This window comes from Terrapene carolina, unplaced genomic scaffold (genome assembly GCF_002925995.2).
Source record: "Terrapene carolina triunguis isolate 2854851 unplaced genomic scaffold, T_m_triunguis-2.0 Scaffold136, whole genome shotgun sequence".
Taxonomy (NCBI): Eukaryota; Metazoa; Chordata; order Testudines; family Emydidae; genus Terrapene; species Terrapene triunguis.
In genome coordinates, this window is record NW_020664487.1 from 7,189,017 (window position 1) to 7,208,543 (window position 19,527).

At 50.8% G+C, this 19,527-nt stretch overlaps 1 protein-coding gene across 2 annotated transcripts in view; it reads left to right on the plus strand.

Moving 5' to 3' along the window:
* Positions 1-19,527, plus strand: part of RBPMS (RNA binding protein, mRNA processing factor) — a 120,888-nt gene that overhangs the window by 63,551 nt on the left and 37,810 nt on the right. For both annotated transcript variants that reach the window (XM_024205153.1, XM_024205152.1), the window contains exon 5: positions 3,932-4,082. In XM_024205153.1, coding sequence (XP_024060921.1) covers positions 3,932-4,082 — 151 coding nt within the window. The remainder of the gene's footprint in view (positions 1-3,931; positions 4,083-19,527) is intronic.

The following is a 19,527-nucleotide window of genomic DNA, read 5'->3' on the forward strand; positions in this document are numbered from 1 at the left end:
GAGTCCTCTCAGCAGCCACTCATGTAAATTGTTTCATTCATGCAAACTTGGGTAGGGCCTCGAGCTTCTGGCAGCGTAGTGTGCCCCCAGTTGTACCACGTGTGTCTCTCCCCGCATTCCTAATGTAATGGATGTACTGAGTCCCCAGCAGTCGAGGTGCTGCCTTTCCACTCCAGAGCCGTTCAGGAGTTCGACAGGGGGAAGAATCGGGTTGGTTTGGAAGATAACAGTGACGCACAGTGCAGACACCTTCTCTGGCTGAGGGTCCCCAGTGTCAGCATCGCCTTAGGGCTGCCAAATCCTAGAGGCTACTCATGTGAGTTTTGTTAAAGCAAAGCGGCTGTCATCTGCACTGCGCCGTCACTGCCTCAGTATTGCTCCTTTTGCTCTCCCTGTGCCCTTCCTGGGGCTGGCATGCAGTACTGGCCCAGCTGGGTAGCCGTCGGGTCAGTCCTGTACCCCAGGAACATCTTTCCAGCCAGCTGTGGCAGCATTAGCCACTCACCCAGCTGACTGTTCCGCCCCGCCCATTCGTTCTTTTCTCCTCTAAAGAGAGAGCCTTGCTTTGCTTTGGGGCTGCGACTCGGCGTTTTATTTAACGTTTCTCACTCTGCCTGGACTCGGGGATTTCTTTGAAAGGCAATTTAAAAAGTGTGGGTTTGTGTGGAACAGCCCCTTCTTCCTCAGTCTGTCAGACAGTCTGAGAAGAGAAGGGGCTTTGAGACGTCCCCGCCGATCCTGCGCGTTACAGATTGGAGAGGCCGCAGCGCTCTGGTGAGTCGGGTCATCAAAACAAGGGCCTGTTTCTATCCCACATAAGCACAGGCCTACTACTGGAGATCGCATAGGAATGGAGAGCGTACACACCCCCAGGCAGATCCTTCTTCAATGGAGTCCTGATCATTCACACCAGTGGAGGATCTGCCGCCATGTTTTCAAACCAGATTTGGCCCTTATCAGCTAGCTCCTACTGTGCAACATTACCAACCCCGAGTGTTCAGAACTCACGAGCGAGGGGCCAAAAGATCCTGGGACTGGCTTAAAACCACGGGATTTTACAAAATACTAACATTGACGTTCTCTTCGTTTGCTTTCTGAGGTGGGAGCATTGGGGGAGGGGCTGTCACACTCTCCAGCTTGCCCCAGAAAGTCCCTTTTCGTCATGAAAGGGGAGAGTCTCGGCTAAGAACCTGACCCCCACGGCTGGGGCTGTGAGAAAAGCACCAAGCGTTGTGAGAGTCGTGAGCGTCCCAGTGCCCGTGTCACAGTGTGTAAGGAGCGGCTTTCGCCTGCCCTCTCTCCTGCTGGACAGAGCTGTCATTACCCTCTAATAGCAGTAAAAGTAAAAATAAATACACAATCAACCGAAATGGCCCCCGGACGCACGCTGTCCTCTTGCTGAAGAATTGCTTGTAGTCAATGCCAGAATCGTAGCTCTGGAGACTACAGGCCTTTACTTATCCGGAGCAGGCCAGCAATGGAGGCTTTTCTCCCCCTCTCAGGGCAGTTCCACCTCCGTGCCTGCTCAGTCCTTGGTTTCTCTGCAGTGATGACATGAGAGCCGATGAGCCGGTCAATGCCGGTTGTCTGGGAGGCCTGGGTTGTGGACACGTCTGTGGAGCAGTGGAGAGAGGGTCGGCTCTCCTGACACAGGACATCAAAGAGCTGTCGGAGGTCATGGCTTTTGGTCACTGCAAGCTATGGACATGACAGCCTGGGCAGGGCTAGAACCCCTCATCCCTCCCCCACACGCAAGCTGGGAGCTAAACAAAGCTACCATTGTGGTTGGTTGGTTGGTTCCACATACTTCTACACCTCCATTATTTGTTGTCATATTTAGCGCTCTCTACCCAGGGTAGGGCCCCAATGTGCAATGGGCTGTATCATGTCCCTGAGCAAAAAACTTACCATCTAGGCAGACGAGTCAGACAAAGGGGGTGAGAAAGGGAGGCTCATTCTCCCCATTTTACAGATGGGAATTGAAGTGTGGAGACACTATAGGCAAAAGGTCCCAAAGCACCTCAGTGACTTGTAAGAGTGACTCAGGAGCCTAAGGGCTGGTCTACACTTACCCCCCAAGTCGAAGTAAGGTACGCAAATTCAGCTACGTGAATAACGTAGCTGAATTCGACATACCTTACTTCGACCTTACCGCGGTTCAGACGCGGTCCACACGCGGCAGGCAGGCTCCCCGTTGACTTCGCGGTACTCCTCTCGCTGAGCTGGAGTACCGCAGTCGACGGGGATCACTTCCTGGTTCGATTTATCGCGTCCAGACCAGACGCGATAAATCGAACTCGGAACTTCGATCCGCAGCCGTCGAACTAACCGGTAAGTGTAGACTAGCCCTAAGTCTCATCACAAGTCCACTCTGTACGTTCCTTCGGAAAAGCTTGCCGGACATGACTTGTCCGGGATCACACTGCGTCTGTGGCAGAGCATTGAACACGCATCTCCTGAGCCCCACTCCCATGCCTTGACCACAAGCCCCTCCTTCGTCTCCTGGGTGGACCTAGAAGTGAAAGTGCCAAAGTTCCAGGGGGGAAAAAGGCTGTTGTGGTGGGTATTTTTGGCCCATGCATAAAAGCAGGAAGCTCTGGAGAGCTCACAAGCAAGCCTGTTCTAACGAGATGTTCAGTTGTGTTTAGCTGGAGTTTCAGAGAAGCTTCTCGTCAGTTGGGTCCCTAGATAACAGAGCCATTTTGTAGCTGTGCATCGTCACTGTCGCTAAAGAACATTTCAGCTAGACGTGCCCTGAGCCCCCAAGCCCAGACCGGGCTTGTTCTTAGCTAGTTCGGCGTGGTTCTAATTCCAGTTTGGGGCTGTGCTCTTCACTGCCTTCAGGGGAAAGTCATTCCCAGCTCCCCGAGCCATCTGCCCTGGCTCTAAGAAGTGTAACAGTTCAAAGCCAGGACATTAGTGAGGCAGGTGTTTCTCTTTTCCTTTATTTGTCCCCTCCTTGCCTTTTTGGACCCTGATTGGGTTTAATTCTGGAGCTTGGGAGCCCAGCCTGAGTTAAACGTGAACATTTCTCCCTCTTTTTAATTTTAAAAATATTCCCGGAAGGTTCCTCATCCCCCGCCCCAGCCTTCCCAAACAATCCCTCCCTCCTTGTAGACTCTGAGCCTTTCAGCTGCCCTCCCTTCCCCGATTTTAGGATTGCTGCCCTCTAGCTCATGTATGGCCATCCTGCCCTTTCTTCCCCAAGCCTCCGGCAGGCTCCGCTATCACTTTACAGTGGAGTTAGTGATAACTGGAGTCCAGAGATCAACTCACTACTTTGTGCCACGTAACTGAATAATGCTGTCTGCGTTTGGACAGCCCATGGCCTGAGGGCGCCAGCCTTCAAAGGCTGGTGTGTGTGAGATGTTGTCTGCCTTGTGAACTATGTTATGGTCACAGCGATTGCAGTTCCAATTCCGTAGTGGTCTATAAGCCAGCTGAAGGCAAGTTCTGTTATTTGTGAATAAATTAAGGAAAACAAAGCCCTTATTGTTGCATGTTTTATCAGCCGATTCAATAAAGATCAGAATTTGCTTTAAAAACAAGTCATCGGATTCAGCTTTAAAACTGGAATTTTGGTACGTTTTTCTATGTACAAAGTGGTGGAGGCCCTTATCCTGCAATCCGATCCACGCACCAAGACCCTAGTGACCCCTGGAGCCCTACGCAAGTGCTGGGGCCTGCCAGCAAGGATCTCGCTGTGGGATCACAGAGTCAGAATTGTGGAGAACCATGCCCATCCCAGTGTGGTCTGTGTTTGCTTTGTTTGGCTTTTCGAGCCATGCGCTTGAGGTGCTGGTGACCTGAGCTACAGCGGCCTCTCCGTCTGGTGTTCGGGGCACTCGTCCATAGTGCTGATTTCACTCAGTAGTTTTCCATGTTGGCTGTACAGATAACTGACACGCTCTGTTTTCTTGCTTTGACAAAGGGAATTCGCTTTGACCCCGAAATTCCACAAACGCTACGACTAGAATTCGCCAAGGCAAACACCAAGATGGCCAAGAGCAAGCTAGTGGGAACCCCGAACCCGAGCACTCCTCTCCCCAGCACTGTACCTCAGTTCATTACCAGGGAGCAATGTAAGTGTTTGGTTTTATGGTCTTCTTAATTAAACAGCGGGTAGAGACGGCCAAGGAGCTGGATCCTGTGGCGCTCTGTGACTTAGACAACCCGAAAGAGGAGAAACGACTGCGTTAGTTTGGTGTCTCTGCAAAGCAATGTTAGATGTGAATGAAGTGCGCCTCCCTCGCGCTTGCTGGAAGATGAGGTGGTTTTGTCTATGACCAAGTCCTTTGTTTGTAGACCAGGATCTGGAGGTGATCTTCTGCCTCTGGCAGGCTGCTTAGGCAGCAGGTACAACCGAGTGGCCTCTTTCGTTGTTGGTGCTGTTGTTTTCTGGCAGTATAGTTGATACTGGCACTCTCTGGATCGTCCATGCACAGCAGTGGCGTCGCTAGCATGGGACATTTGGGTGGGCCCCGGCTTTGGGTGGGTGGGCAATGACAGGGGCAGGACACAGGGGGACAGGAGGCATCGGGGGGCCCGCCTCCGCCCCCTCCAATCCAGCCGGCCTTGTGGGGGGCGATGGATGCTCTCGCCAGGAGTCCCCCGGGGCCCTGTGTGCGCACCCAGCTCCGGGAGGAGACGACGCTCTCTGCCGTGCACGGCTCCCATCCCCATTGCACTGACCAACGCCGGGCCTGGCTCCCCGAGGCAGCAGGCCTACGTTTTTTAATGATCGCCGCCACTGGGCGGGCCGGCTGCCCTCCCCTGCTGCGCCATGTGTGCATGCGTGGCGGGCTTGTCAGGCGCTCCGCTGCTGTGCCGCCGTGGTCCCAACCCTCTCGTGTGGCATCCTCCACATCTGGGTGGGGCTGGAGCAGAGCCGGGGCTGGGGGGTGGGCCTGGATGCTAAGTGGGTGGGCTGTGGCCCACCCAGGGCCACCCGTAGCTACACCCCGATGCACAGTCACTTCTGGAAGCAGAGACTGAATGTTTACACCTGACAGTGAACACTGGATGATGTCAATGTCAATGTATACATCTAAGAACAAAGAGAGTAGGCCGTACTTACAGGATTGAGGACTCTATAACCTGGGGTCATAGTGGATAATCAGCTGAACCATGAGCTCCCAGTGTGACACTGTGGTCAAAAGGGTTAGTGCAGTCCTTGGATGCAGAAACAGCGGAATCTCAAGTAGGAGTAGAGAGAGATTATTTTACCTCTGTATTTGGCACTGGTGCGACCGTTGCTGGCATACCGTGTCCAGCTCTGGTGTCCACAATTCAAGAAGGATGTTGATACATTGGAGAAAAGAAAGAAAGGACACGCAAATGATTAAAGGATTAGAAAACCTGCCTTATAGCAATAGATTCAGGGAGCTCAATCTTTTTACAAAGTGAAGGTTAAGGGGTGACTTGATCATAGTCTATAAGTAACTATATGGGGGACAAGTATTTAATAATAAGCTCAGAGAAAGGCATAGCATGATCCAATGGCTCGAAGTTGGAGCCAGACAAATTCAGACTGGAAATACGATAATTTTTTAACGGTGAGAGTAATTAACCATTGGAACAATTTACCAAGGTTCATGGTGGATTCTCCATCACTGACAATTTTCAAATCAAGATGGGATGTTTTTCTGAAAGATCTGACCTGGGAATTATTTTGGGGCAGTTCTCTGGCCTGTGCTATACGGGAGGTCAGACTAGATGATCACCGTGGTTCCTTCTGACCTTGGAATCTATGACTCTGTGTTGAAACCACGTCTGCTCTGATTCTGGTAGCAGGGCACTGGAACAGACCATTCAGTTCGGTAGCATGTCTCCAAGAGTAGCCAACGGTGGATGTTTCAGAGGAGATAGTAACCAATGGTGGATGTTTCAGAGGAGTTAGTAGCCAACGGTGAATGTTTCACAGGGGATTGTAAATCCATCCCTACCCCTTCATGGGGGCAATCCCTTCCTCGCTCCCTCTGGCTTTTCACGTGTAAGGGCTGCTTTCCCCAGCATCCTGTGCAGTCACTTAGCCCTGTGCAAATTGAGTGTCGCACGCTCTGATGTGGTGACAGCATGTGCCCTCTGCTCCACCTGGACGGGGCACACCAGGGAGTCACATTGAGGAAGATGAACATGCCTGTGAGCTCAGCTGGGCTCCTTGTGCTTGGGTGCCCTGTCCCAATGTTGCCCTGGTGCCTTGCAGTTAGAGCGGGGCCAAGCTGTGTTTTTTTTTTTTAATTTGGAGGGCTGGAGGGAGTTCAAAACAGCTCTCAGAACTTGCTCAAATTCTCAACCCTGAAACAGGCATGTGAACTACCCTGTAGTCATTCTGCAGTGAGGCTCCTGTGTGATAGAGGCCTGGACCACACACCAGTTTATTCTGCAGTTACAGTCTGAATGAAAAATAACTTGGGTTTAGTGGCATTATTTGGTGGCCAGGCACATTCTTATCACACCATTTTGTTAGTGGAAGGATAGTGCCATTAGGGAGCTAGAGATGTCAAATAAACATTTCTTAATCACTGCGCTGCCCTGAGATGAACTCTATCATGTAAATAGCATTGTTTCTATATGACGGATGTCTTTTTACAATTGTACACGTTACCGTCATAAATATAGTTTGTCTGAATTTCTACAAACAGGCTAGAGTTCACATTGTATTAAGTTCTGCATCTCAACAAACCATTTCTCCTCTGCAAATACAGCTGTGAAAGAACAGCAAAGCTAAAAACACCCTGTTTGGATAGTCTCAGTCAAGGTTGCCAGTGAATGTTAGTTCTCTTTAATTAGTAAATCTCATTCTTAATAGTGAAATTAAATCCTAACTCAGACAATACAAGTCACTGCAGACAAATACCTACCACATCATGGTAGGGGGTCCACGACAGACCACCCAGTCAGGAGGAGGAGGTGGAGGAGGCATTTCTAGAACAAATAACAGAAATAACAAAAACACAAGATGTGGTAGTGATGGGGGACTTTAACTTCCCAGACGTCTGTTGGAAAAGGCGTACAGCAAAACACAAAATGTCCAGTAAGTTCTTGGAACGTCTTAGGGATAGCTTCTTGTTTATGAAGATGGAAGAAGTAACCAGGGGGACCATTTTAGAATGGATTCTGACTAACGGAGGAATTGGTAACAAAGCTGAAGGCAGAAGGCAATTTGGGGGAAAGCGATCATGAAATGAAAGATTTTATGATTCTAAGGCAAGGAAGGAGTGAGGGCAGCAGAATGAGGACAATGGAGTTCAGAAAAGCAGACTTTAACAAACTCAGAGAGCTGGTAGGTGAGGTCCCATGGGAAGAAAATCCAAGGGAAAAAGAAATTCAGGAGAGCTGGCAGTTTCTCAAAGAGACAGCATTAAAGGCACAACAGCAAACACTCCCGATGCAAAGGAAAGATAGAAAGAATAGTAAAAGGCCAATATGGCTCCATCAGGACAAAATCAGAAAGACTAAAGTGCAAAATGAGTAATAGCTAGCAAAGGACAAAAAAGGCAATGAGAAGAGGTTCTTTCAATAGCTTAGGAGCAAGAGAAAGACAAAGGAAAGCCTAGGTCCTCTGGTTAGTGGGGAAGGAGAGCTAAGAACAGACAACACCAAAAAGGCTGAGGTATTTAGTGTCAGTTTTGCTTCAGTCTTCACTAAAAAAAAAGGTTAATTGTGACCAGATACTTAACACACTTCATATTAACAACCAGGGGGAAGGAACAGAAGGTAGAATAAAGAAAGAACAGGTTAAAGAATATTTAGATAAATTAGATGTATTCAAGTCTACAGGGCCTGATGAAATTCACCCTGCGTTACTTACTGAAGCAACCTCGGAACCATTAGAGATTATCTTCAAGAACTCATGGAAGGCGGGTAAGGTCCTAGAGGACGGGAGAAGGGCAAACCCAGTACAGTAAAAGCTGTTTTATCTGGCACTTCACCAACCAGAAAGCTCTATAAACTGGCATTTCTGATCTTCATTGAAATTCTGGTTTATGGTCTGCTTGGCGCAGGGCCGGCAGGGGTTTGGGGTATGGGAGGGGGTGCGGGGTACAGGCTCTGGGAGGGAGTTTGGGTGTGGAAGGGGGCTCGGGGCAGCAGGTTGTGGCATGGGAGGGGGTGCAGGGTGCCGGATCTGGGGGGCGCTCACCTTGGGCGGCTCCCTGCAGGTGGTGACCTGTCCCGGCTGCTCCTAGATGAAGGTGCGACAGGTGGTTTTGCATACTGCCCCTGCCCCCCCCCGAGCACTAGCTCCGCAGCTCCCATTGGCTGGGAAGAGCGGCCAATGGGAGCTGCGGGGGGTGGTACCTGCGGGCAGAGGCAGCGCACAGAGCTGCCTGCCGCACCTCCGCCTAGGAGCAGCTGGGACAGGTCGCCGCTTGCAGGGAGCTGCCCAAGGTGAACGCCCCTGGATCCGGCACCCCCCTCCCGCACCCCAATCCACTGCCCCGAGCCCTCTCCTGCACCCAAACTCCCCAGAGTCTGCGCCCTGCACCCCAACCCCCAGCCCCGCACCCCCTCCCGCATCCAAACTCCCCCCCTCTTACCAGCACCCCCCATTGCCCCAACATGTTGGATAACTGTACCTGCCTTTAAAAAGGGGGACAAAGAGGACCCAGTGATTTATAAACCAGTCAGCCTCACTTTGATACCTGGAAAGCTACTGGAACAAATGATTAAACAATCCATTTCAAGCACCTAGAGGATAATAGGGTTATAAGAAATAGCCAGCATGGGTTTGTCAAGAGGAAATCATCTCAGACCAACCTAATTTCCTTTTTTGACAGGGTTTACTGGCTTATGGATGGGTGGAAGCAGTAGATGTGCTATATCTTTATTTTAGTAAGTCTTTGAGATAGTCCCACCTCACACTCTCATAATAGAGAAATGTGGTTCAGATGAAATTATTATAAGGCGGATGCACACCTGATTGAAAAACCATACTCACCGAGTAGTTATCAATGGTTCGCTCTCAAATTGGAGTGTGCATATCTAGTAGGGTCTTGCCGGGGTCTGGTTCAACATTTTCATATGATGGTGTCACTTGAATAGATATGTGGACAGAGTTGGCCTAATCACATCAGCCATACCATCAGGGGCTCGTTCACCTGCACATCTACCAATGTGATATATGCCATCATGTGCCAGCAATGCCCCTCTGCCATGTACATTGGCCAAACCGGACAGTCTCTACGCAAAAGAATTAATGGACACAAATCTGACATCAGGAATCATAATACTCAAAAACCAGTGGGAGAACACTTTAACCTGTCTGGCCATTCTATGACAGACCTGCGGGTGGCTATCTTAAAACAGAAAAACTTCAAAAACAGACTCCAACGAGAGACTGCTGAGCTGGAATTGATATGCAAACTAGACACAATCAACTCAGGGCTAAATAGGGATTGGGAATGGCTGAGCCATTACAAACATTGAATCTATCTCCCCTTGTAAGTATTCTCACACTTGCTTCTTATCAAACTGTCTGTACTTGGCTACCTTGATTATCACTTCAAAAGTTTTTTTTCTCTTACTTAATTGGCCTCTGAGTTGGTAAGACAACTCCCACCTGTTCATGCTCTCTGTATGTGTGTATATATATCTCCTCGATATGTTTCACTCAATATGCATCCGAAGAAGTGGGTTGTAGCCCACGAAAGCTTATGCTCTAATAAATTTGTTAGTCTCTAAGGTGCCACAAGTACTCCTGTTCTTCTTGCGGATACAGACTAACACGGCTGCTACTCTGAAATAAATGAGGGTTTCTCCCAGGCCAACCAATTCTAGCCCCAGAATGAGCACTCGCTCCGAATAGATTGTGCACAGCTGCATAATGTGACCGTCTCCTTTCTCACATTGACATCTGAATTAACACTCATCAGGTTGAATGGGGCAGTTCACAGCTCAGAGCTACTGTTCCAGGCTCTCTGCAGACTCAGGCAGAAATCTCTGACACTAGAGAATGAGGAGTGCTGTCTCCTGGCTTCTTCACTGACAGCTGAACTCAGTTACAGACAAAGGAGAAGGCGGAAAACAGTTAAGGAAGATCAAGGGGCAGACACAGTCAGGCTAAGAAAGTGTGTCCCTCAGACTGCATGGACAGTCGTAGAGGTGACATAGACGCTGGGCTGAGAGCCGCCACTCTTTGGGGACAGAGGTGCTGTTATTAGTGCAGAGCAAATAATAAACAATCTAACCGTGCCCACCATGCCAAGGTCTTGTGCTTGCCTTCTGCGCAGGGGTGAATTTTACCCTCACAGCATGTGCGTGAGACTTTTTGGGGTGGCATTTTTCCCAGAGTTCCATGCAGCTGGTACTCAGAGTGGGAAAAGGAGTTTCACAAACTTTCTTTTTCTGCAAAAACAGCAACTTGTTTACTAGACACAACTGCCAGCTCTGCAATATTTTTGCAATCAAGCAAGCAATATTTTAAAACCAACTATGACTGCAAATTCCTACTGTCTGGAAGTACTTTGGTTACCTTTTACAAGTGCAGTGAAGCAAAATCTTTTAAAAAGGAATTAAAATTCACTAAAAGGAATATTAAATTATGTAAAAAGAAATCCAAGTATAAGCTTCATCCTCTCCTCTCAAGTAGATCATATTTTAAGGAGCAGCTTATATTGAAAACAAATGGAATTTGCTTGAAACAACAAAGAAGTTCCCAGTGTTGGGGCTACATTAGGAAGTGAATGACAAACAAAAGATGACCAGGAATGATTTTTATGTAACACGTTAGCTTTTTTTAAAGGATCTGTCAGCTGATTGGACTTTTGTGTGTGCAACAAAAATACCTACACATTGCTTTCGGGACGGGGACAGAAAATGAGTTATGCTGCTAGATCCATGAATAAAACCCAAATTCCAAAGGGATTACAAATCCCTGGTGAATATAGCGCGCTGAGCAGAAATGGAGCCGAAGCGTTCAGATTTTCCCATTCTCCTCTCCCAGACAACCCTTTTGTAAAGAACAAACATTCAGGAGGGGTGAGGTTTTCAATCCAGGGCTCCGGCTCTGCCCAGCCAGCGATTGGATTCAGTTCCTATCTCCCCCATTCTCTATCCCTAAAGTTTTGAAGGGCAGGTGAACCCCAGGTTTTAGTTTGGGCCTGAAGAGTACAACTCAGTGAGGCCTAAAAAAAGAAGGCAGGGGGTGTTTCGTCTGTGATGCTCTAAAAGCAAGCATTTGGGGGGGTAAAGAAAGTTAGATAAATGTTGGGGTTAACATGGAAGTCAGCGTTGTGAAGTGGTGCAGTGATCCTGGAATAGCCGTAGGTGTAAAGGCCAGGAGGGACCTTTATGCCCATCAATGTGAGCACCCGTGTAGCACAGTCTGGAGCTCACCCAGGGATTCCTGCATCCAGGAATTAGCAGGAGCAGAGTCTTTTCCCTTTTCTGCCCTCTGCCCCACAGCACGTAACCGTGAAAGGGCCCCGTTTCACCATGTAAAATCCACAGGTTCGAACACGAACTGCGTCCAAGTGTAACCAAACGTCAGCAGCAGTGAGTGGTGCTGTCCGGAGAGCTGGCTGATAAATGGAAATGCAGTTCGGCGAAGAATTTCAGGGTTCCAAACCTGCGTGGCAGGTTTCAGAATAGAACCATCTGCCCTTTTTCACAAAAGTTTCAGTGACAGTTTTATGGTTGTTTTTAACCCACATTTTATCAAGAGCATGTGCAGAATTGGGATCACTCATTTTCATTTCCTCAAACCGTGTAAACAAATTCCAAGAGTGATGCAATGCGTCATAATCAACTCAGCCACGTGTGAGCTAGCGAGAGATTACAACAGAGCATCTTGTAGGGCCCATGTCCTGGCTCCAGTCAAAAATCCCCAAATTCAATGGGTCCAAACTGTGTCGATGTTAGACACAGCCCTGCGCCTCTCATGTAGCCCTGATGTAGGAAATGACCTGCTACTGGATCAGTGTGGAGAACAGTGTCCTGCTAGCACAGATGCCAGGAAGGCATTTTCACCTGGACAGACAGGTTCCTTTGTAGCTCATTTATAGTGAACTTCCCTCTGTGCAGAGAGCGGCACAGGCCCTGCAGGGAGGACATAAGTGGGGCCTAGATGGCACCTTGGCCTCATGCTGGTGGAACCACCCAACCCTTTGTTTTCTCCCCATGCTATGATTTTGATGGAAAGGGAAGAAAGCACCGTGGTGGGCCGAGTCATGCCTCATTCACCAGGAGAGACAACGCTTGGCAAGTATTTTCAGCCCGTTTCGTATTCCATTCCCTCCCACCGGATAGCCGGAGTCCCTCGGCTCCGAGTCAAGCTAAAGCCCCTTTGGGAAAGGTTAGGGTGCCCTATTTGGCGTGTGCTTTCCCCTTGCAATGAGCTCTGGCCTTAGGAATGAGTGGCGGGAGAGGGAGTTGTTTATGTTAGCACTTGCCAAGTTTTCACTGTTTATCTTACTTTAAAGTCAACAGCGTAAACTCTTAATCTCCTGTGTCATTCAAAGGCTTCCCGAGCAGGCTTTGGTTTCTGTGGGGGGGGAGGTTATTGCTGTTGACTCTTTCTGCTGTTTTGGCTTGGGGTGGGAGAGGGAAAATGGTTTGGAACAAGACAAGGGACAAAGGTGCAGTGAAACTTTCAGGGCCATTGCTAAAGAGGGGAGGGGGATGGGCAGCAGGGAGCCCCCACCAGGCTGGAGGAGCAGCCGAAGGATTCTGGCAGGAAGGGGGAAGCAAGGGAAGCTAATCAAATCTACATCTAGTTGTTCCGATTACTGGATAGTTAAGGCAAATGGCTCATGTTTTGCAGGCTGCTGCAGCACTCAGAGATCTGCAGCCAGGGGCAGCGCTGCGGGGGTGGGGGAAGAGGGCGTGTGGGGGCTACAGCCATCCCAAAATTTGCATTAGCCGCACACACCCCGTAGCCCACCCATAGCAGCTGCTGCTCTCCGGCTGCCCAGCTCTGAAGGCAGAGCAGAGAGTGGCGGCTCCTGGCCGGGCGCCCAGCTCCAGCAGCATCGGAGAAGTAAGCTTGGGCAGGGGGCCGGGGGGCCCGAGAGCAGCCCCTGGCCCGTGTCCCCACTTGCCAGAGCGCGTGGCCCAGGGCAAGTGGATGGTCTGGGGCTCCCCACAGCCGCCTGGACTGATCCTCTCTGGCCTAGGCTCCTGGGCCTTGCCCCCTGCAGTCGCTGCTCTGCCGGCCACATTTCTGTATGGCCCACCTCAGCCCCATCGGGAAGAGGCTGGCACTGCCACTGCCTGTAGCACACCTATCTATCTTTGGTATTTATCCACTCCATCACCAGAGTGCCTGAGTTCCTCACAATCTTTAATGGATGCATCCTCCTGTGAGGCAGGGCAGTGCTGTGATCCCCACAGGACGGATGGGGAACTGAGGCACAGAGAGACACAGGGATTTGCCTAGGGTCGCATAGAGATCTGTGACAGGGCAGAGAACTGAACCGAAGTCTCTCAAGCTGCAGGCTGGCACGGTCCCAGCCTTCCTCTCCTCACTGTGCATGAGGGCTGGGCCTCTCGGCCCTGACTGAAACACAAACTGTCAGCTGAGGAGGAAGTTTGTTTTCCCCCATCCCCAGCCTGGAGTGAGGAAGAGGAGCAGGAGGAGGAAATTGGCTGAACTGCAGGGAGTGGCGAAGGCTACCTAGCCTCAGGCTGTCAGTCTGGAACTCAGGTGGGGGAGAAGTTTCTTAGAGCTTGTCTACCCTAGAAAGTGTTGCAACATTAACGGTAGGGGTATAGTTGAAGTGACCAAAAATCCCTAGCATGGGTGCACGTCTCCTGGGTTAAAGGCACTGACACCAGTACAGCTTATTCCAGTTTGGGAAGGGAATGAGATGTACCAGGATAGCGCACAAGGGGTTGCACTGGTATAACAACATCGATAACAAATCACACTCCTAGTCATAACTTTGCTAGACACTAAAAATCATGGACTGAATAGAGATACTGAAATTATGGCTTATTACAACAACCCACTAACAACCTTCTCTCCAGCTGCTTCCTCCATCTCCTACCTTACTTTCCTCCCTATGACTGGAGGGGGGTTAGTGGCCCACTTCACCTTAAATGGTCCCTTGAAATGTGCGTTAACCACAGGCGCCAACTTTCCAAAGTGCTGGGGGGTGCCTGACCCCCAGCTCTGCCCCAGGCCCTGCCCCCACTCTGCCTCTTCCAGCCCCCGCCCCGCCTCTTCCTGCCCCTGCTCCACCCCACCCCGCCCCTTCCCACCCAGTTCTGTCATCGCTCCTCCCACCTCCCCTCAGAGCCTCGGGAATGCCGCGAAAAAGCTAAGCAGCGCGGGGAGGGAGGGGGAGGCGCTGATCTGCGGGGCCTGCCAGCAGGCGGGAAGCACTAGGGGGGAGCTGATGAGGGCGGCCAGTGGGTGCTCAGCACCCACCATTTTTTTCCCCGTGGGTGCTCCAGCCCCGGTGTTAACTACTTATGCAAAACAATGTTCGCCTTCTGGCCATGCCTACACTACAAAATTATGCCGACGTTGGACTAGAGCCGCCGCAGTTATTCCATCACTTGTGCATGGGCACACTTTGTTCCTCGTATCAGCCGTGCGCATCCTCACCTGGAGTGCAGTGCGCCGCACCGTGGGTAGGAATCCCACCGCGCAGCTTGCCATCATCCAGTGCAGGGTGTTTGGGGAAGTTTTTGCAATGCCTGATGGTGGTGTCTCACTCACCCTCGCCTAACCTGCCTTCTGACTACATCACACCCTTTGAGTCCCTCCATTGGCTCCCCTCCTCCACCACCTCAAACCCCACTTCCTGCCCTGCCTGACAAAGCCCTTCGCAGCTGGTCCCTGTTCTACCCAACCTGCTCCCAAGGTGGACTCTGCCCTTTACGCCACCACCAGCGGCAGCTCGATGGCCCACTCAGCACTTCTCCTCTCGCTCTCCCCCAGGCCTTGTGCTAATCAAAGGCACCAATGGGACCCAACACCCAGTGACATCCAAAGGCGGCCGAGCACCTAGCTGCCCTGCGTGCCTGGGAAACTCTCCTCAACAATAACGACAGCCCTGCAACCACATTCTAACAAAGGGCCGGTGCCCAGAGCTCACTAGGGTCATGCCGGTGAGACGCTTTTCCGTGATCTTCCTCCCTGGCATGGCTCGAGGAGGAAGATGTTTGCGGGCACTCAGAAGCGGCTCCTAAAATCTTGGACAGCATCAATTTTCATCACTTCTTTATGAGCCTATGTTCTTAAAGGGCTGGACTGAGCTTTCAGTGCAGCTGTGCTGCCCTGGGGGGGCTCCAAGCCGCAGCTGGGTCATAGAACAATTCTATCCCTGAGCCCCTCTGGTCAGAGGGCAGGGAGAAAGATTCCTCGTTCTTTCATGGGTATACTTTATTTCCCCGGCACATCCAGCAAGCTCTGCCGGCTAGCACGTGGTGAGGGGGGATGCAGAGCTATGCATCCGCCCACTCGTGCATTTCCCTGCCCACTTGCTCACAGGCAGTGGGGTTATGGAGCCCACAGCAGACTCTGCTCTCCTGAGCTGCAGGGTGGCCAGGCATGGGACCATCCAGCCCTAATTAAATACATGAAAACCACGCCTCCTGAAAACTCCAGTCCGAGCCTGCTACTCTGGGGAGTTGTTCACAGAACTGGAGCGTTCTTATAAGTGGGGCGTGCATGAAAAATGCAAGAGACATTTTAGAAATGCCAGTGCAATGGCCGTGAGTGCACACACCAGCCTTGTAAATGGTAGGGGAAATGAAATCAGGTCACCCTGCCGGTGGGGAGCATGGAGGAGCTAAAACATGCATTAAAGCAGGCACTCTGAGGGGGCCTGTTCCTCCAGCCATGAACCAGCTACACTATATCTGCGGAGGACCCAGTCACCTTGGGGCGAGACATACATTGACAGCTGCTTCCTTTTTAGCAGAGTGAGATATTTATGCAGGTGAGCAGCTGCGCCTAAGAGCCCCCAGGAGGGAAAGGGCAGCAGAAGTGGAGAGGTGAAGAGAGAAGGCGGCGGTCAACGCTGATTGAAACGACGTCGCTTTCCTGCCAAGCCCAAAGAGCAGCTCACACATTGCAGCTCTAAAGGATCCAGGGAACATTTGTTCTGTAGTGCGGTGTTTCCCAAATGGCGGCTCCTGATCCACATCCCCCAGAGGTGCCCCCTCCCCTGTATGCTCTCGCTTCCCCGTGGCAGCTGGCTGCTGACTGTCTGCTCACTGGCCCACCTGCTTCCTCCACACCACTGCTGCTTCCTGGCTCCTGCTTTAGTGACCTCACCCATGTCTCTTTTCCAACTACCAGTCAGGCCCTGGCCCCGTCAATCCACCCCCGCACACACATGCTTTTTACTCGTTAGAGGAGTGGCTGAAGGTTGCAGTCAGGCACTCTTTGATTATCACAGTGCATGTGTACGGAAGGGTAACCACAGGCCAAGTGCACAGGCATTGTAGCTCAGCGCCGGTCACGTGGAGCCGAAGCATAAACAAAACTGTTCATTGGAGAAAGTTGTACATGGAGGTTCGGATTCCAGATAGACAGGGCTGCTATTATGGCATAATGCTACTTGCAATAATCACAGTATTCATGTCTGCTAGAAATGCTGGTGTGTTTTCATATTACCTGGCGTAAGGGAACCAGACCAAACTGCTCTCACACGTCCACTTTCCTGAAACTAGGCAATTAAAACACAGGCTGCTCTTAAAGCTATAGACATGATGCAGCCCTGCCAAGTGTGAACATCTCTGCTGTGGAAACTACAGATACACAGTGCGAAAGAGACACTACCGTACAACGTTCTAGTGGTGCACCAGCACCACTATAATTAAGGTTGCATCAAAACATCCGTTTAAAGCTCGGTCTTTCTATACCATCTAAAATCGACCTGCTTAGTTGGATTCCTTTGAAATGTGGTGTGACTCAGACGGATATGGGGGTGGGCTAGTGACCCAAATTTGGAGTTATTTGAGCCAGGGGTTCCAGAGATGTAAGCCCAGAAATAATACCCATTTTTAAAACCCATTTCTAGGTGGGGATTTTTCTTGTCCAGAGCTAGCGGTCAAACTATTGCTGTGATGCAGGTAAACATGGTCTCAATCTGTTGAGTTTTACCCACAATAGTGCCTGGTATCCACTACATTTTTGTGGGATCCAAATGGTGAACAATATGTCAGCAAATGGACATTTTTACCTTGGCATGCGCCAATATGGAAAAACAGCGAGCGTCTTCCATTCCTGCCATTTTACAGGCTTTAAAACTCAACTTTTGTAAGTGCTCTAAAATCCAAATGGTTACTCGTATTGCTTTGAAATTTACTATGCCTTGTGGGGGCAGGTAATAGTGTTAGTGATCCAAATTTGGGGTAATTTGACCTAGGGGGTTCCTGAGTTATAGGGCCCCCCAAAGGTTTCCTTCTGCCGCCTGGCACTGTTAAACTGGGCAGTGCTAATGACTGGATGAATCACAGTCCGTATTGCGTTTGATGACTGCGAACTCCCCCTTGGTGGCAGCGAACTCACCCTTCAGTTAACATAACTAAGGACACGTTAATCATAAGCCTCCACCTTAGACCAAAGGAGTTTTGGATTAAATGGCTGGAGATTGCTACAATTTGTGGCCTGGTCTACACTGGAAAATTAGGTCAGTTTAGCCGCGTTGGTCAGGTGTATGAAAACGTCCCTGTGTAGCCAGCGCTGGGTGGCCGGAAGCATAGCTCCATTGACCTAGCTCCTGCCTTGCGGGGAAGTGGATTATCTTGGCCGATGGGCGAACGCCTCGCCAGCGTAGGTAGCGTGTACCCCACAGAGCTACAGTAGCGCTTTAATGGCGCTGCTCTACACTGACAGGAGAGCACTCTCCTGTTGGCATAATTAATCCACCTCCCCGGAAGGGGCAGGAGCGCTTCCCCTGCTCACATAGCGCTGTCTACCCGGGGGTTAGGTCAGTATAACGCCGTCACGCAGGGGGGTGAAGAATCCACTCCCCCGGAGCGACATAAGTGCTACCGATATAGGTCTGTAGTGTGGACCTGGGCCATGAGTGGCAGTTTTGTTTTGAGGGAATGTAATCAGAAACTAGGGGGGGGGGAAAGATTAGACGTGTGAATGGTTCCTGGGAGGGGAGGCATGATTAGGTGGCGGACAAGTGGGAGGAATAGAGGGAGAGGGGTTCAGGGCTGCGGCAAGAGGCGGGAGCTGGGGAGGGGGATGGGTGGGAGGGGAGGGAGGGGTTGGGGCTCACGTGAGGAAGGCTATGGGGTTAGGGGAAGTGGAGGGGGGCGGGACAGTGGGAAGGGAAACGTGAGGATGAGTAGTCTGGGGAAGATTAGGGGCAGGAACAACTGTTAGCCCCTCAATCTCCCTCCCATGTGGATGCCCAGATCTGGGGGGGGGGACTTTTGCTCTTCTTGGGGTGTCCATGCCCCCTCGTATGAGCTGGGATATGCCCCTGGCGGGGGCGGGTCTGACCCCTCTCACATGCCAGGAGTTGGACCCCCTCCCTGTCTCTCCACATGAGCCAGGATCTGGGGAAATCCTGCCCCTTTGGGTGCGGAACCGGCATGTCCCATGCATAGCAGAGGCTCTAAGACACTCAGGAGGGGGATGGGAACCCCCACTGAGCTGAATGGAGCAGTTCACATGTTTCAGGGTGTATCCGCCTGCCTGGGGTGTTCTCATTCAGCTGCTGCGATGGGTGTGGAGAGAAGCCCTTTCCCTCCTTCCTGTTCAAAGGACAATGCTCTAAAATGTGCACGCTTGCACTGATTGTCTTGGAATTTGCTATGCCTCGTGGGAGTGCAGAGTAGGGTTAGCAAGCCACGTTTGATAGCATTTGAGCCAGGGCTCCAGATAGCTAAGCCCTGAAAACATAGCTGCTTTTCAGAAAAGTTTCTAAGTGATTTTTTGCTGAGATCTAGAGCTTAAACTGTCGCTGTGATATAGGTCAAAATGGTGTCAGTTGTTCACCTGCGCAATAAACATGTAATAATTCATGTTTGCTTGCTACAAGCTGTCTCTGTAACAATATACTGTATTGACCCTGGACATGGCAGAATAGTCAGCAGCCTGTCCAACCAACATTCTTGGAGACAGAGGACTTTGTGGGGGGCAGACACGGATGGGGCAGACAGGGAGAGGTGCTGTGGCTGTAAAGGGGTGGGCAATGCAGATGGGCCCCATATAAGCCTTGGATTGGTTGTTTGGGACCTTTTGTATTTTATTAGCCCCTGGGGAAGTTGGGGCGGGGATGGGGAGAGTGGCTACTCCCTGATCTTTGGGCAGATGTGTTGTTTCCAAAAATACAGAGCATGCAGGTTTGGAACTCACAGCGCAGGTACGTTGACTGCTGAGGGAAAAGTGATATGTGCACTGCCAGAGTTGCTAACTGGCCATTGAACTGTGGGGCTGGCAGAGTAAAGATGTTTGTGTCAACGGGGCGTAGCTGGGCAGTGCGGAAAGAGGGCAGAGTTAAGGTTGGATGGGCAACCTTAACTCTGCATTTCCTGGTGTCCAGAAGTTTGTGTTTTGCTCAGCTCAGGGCAAGGCTGCACTGCTGTAGCGCTTTAATGAAGACGCTCTAC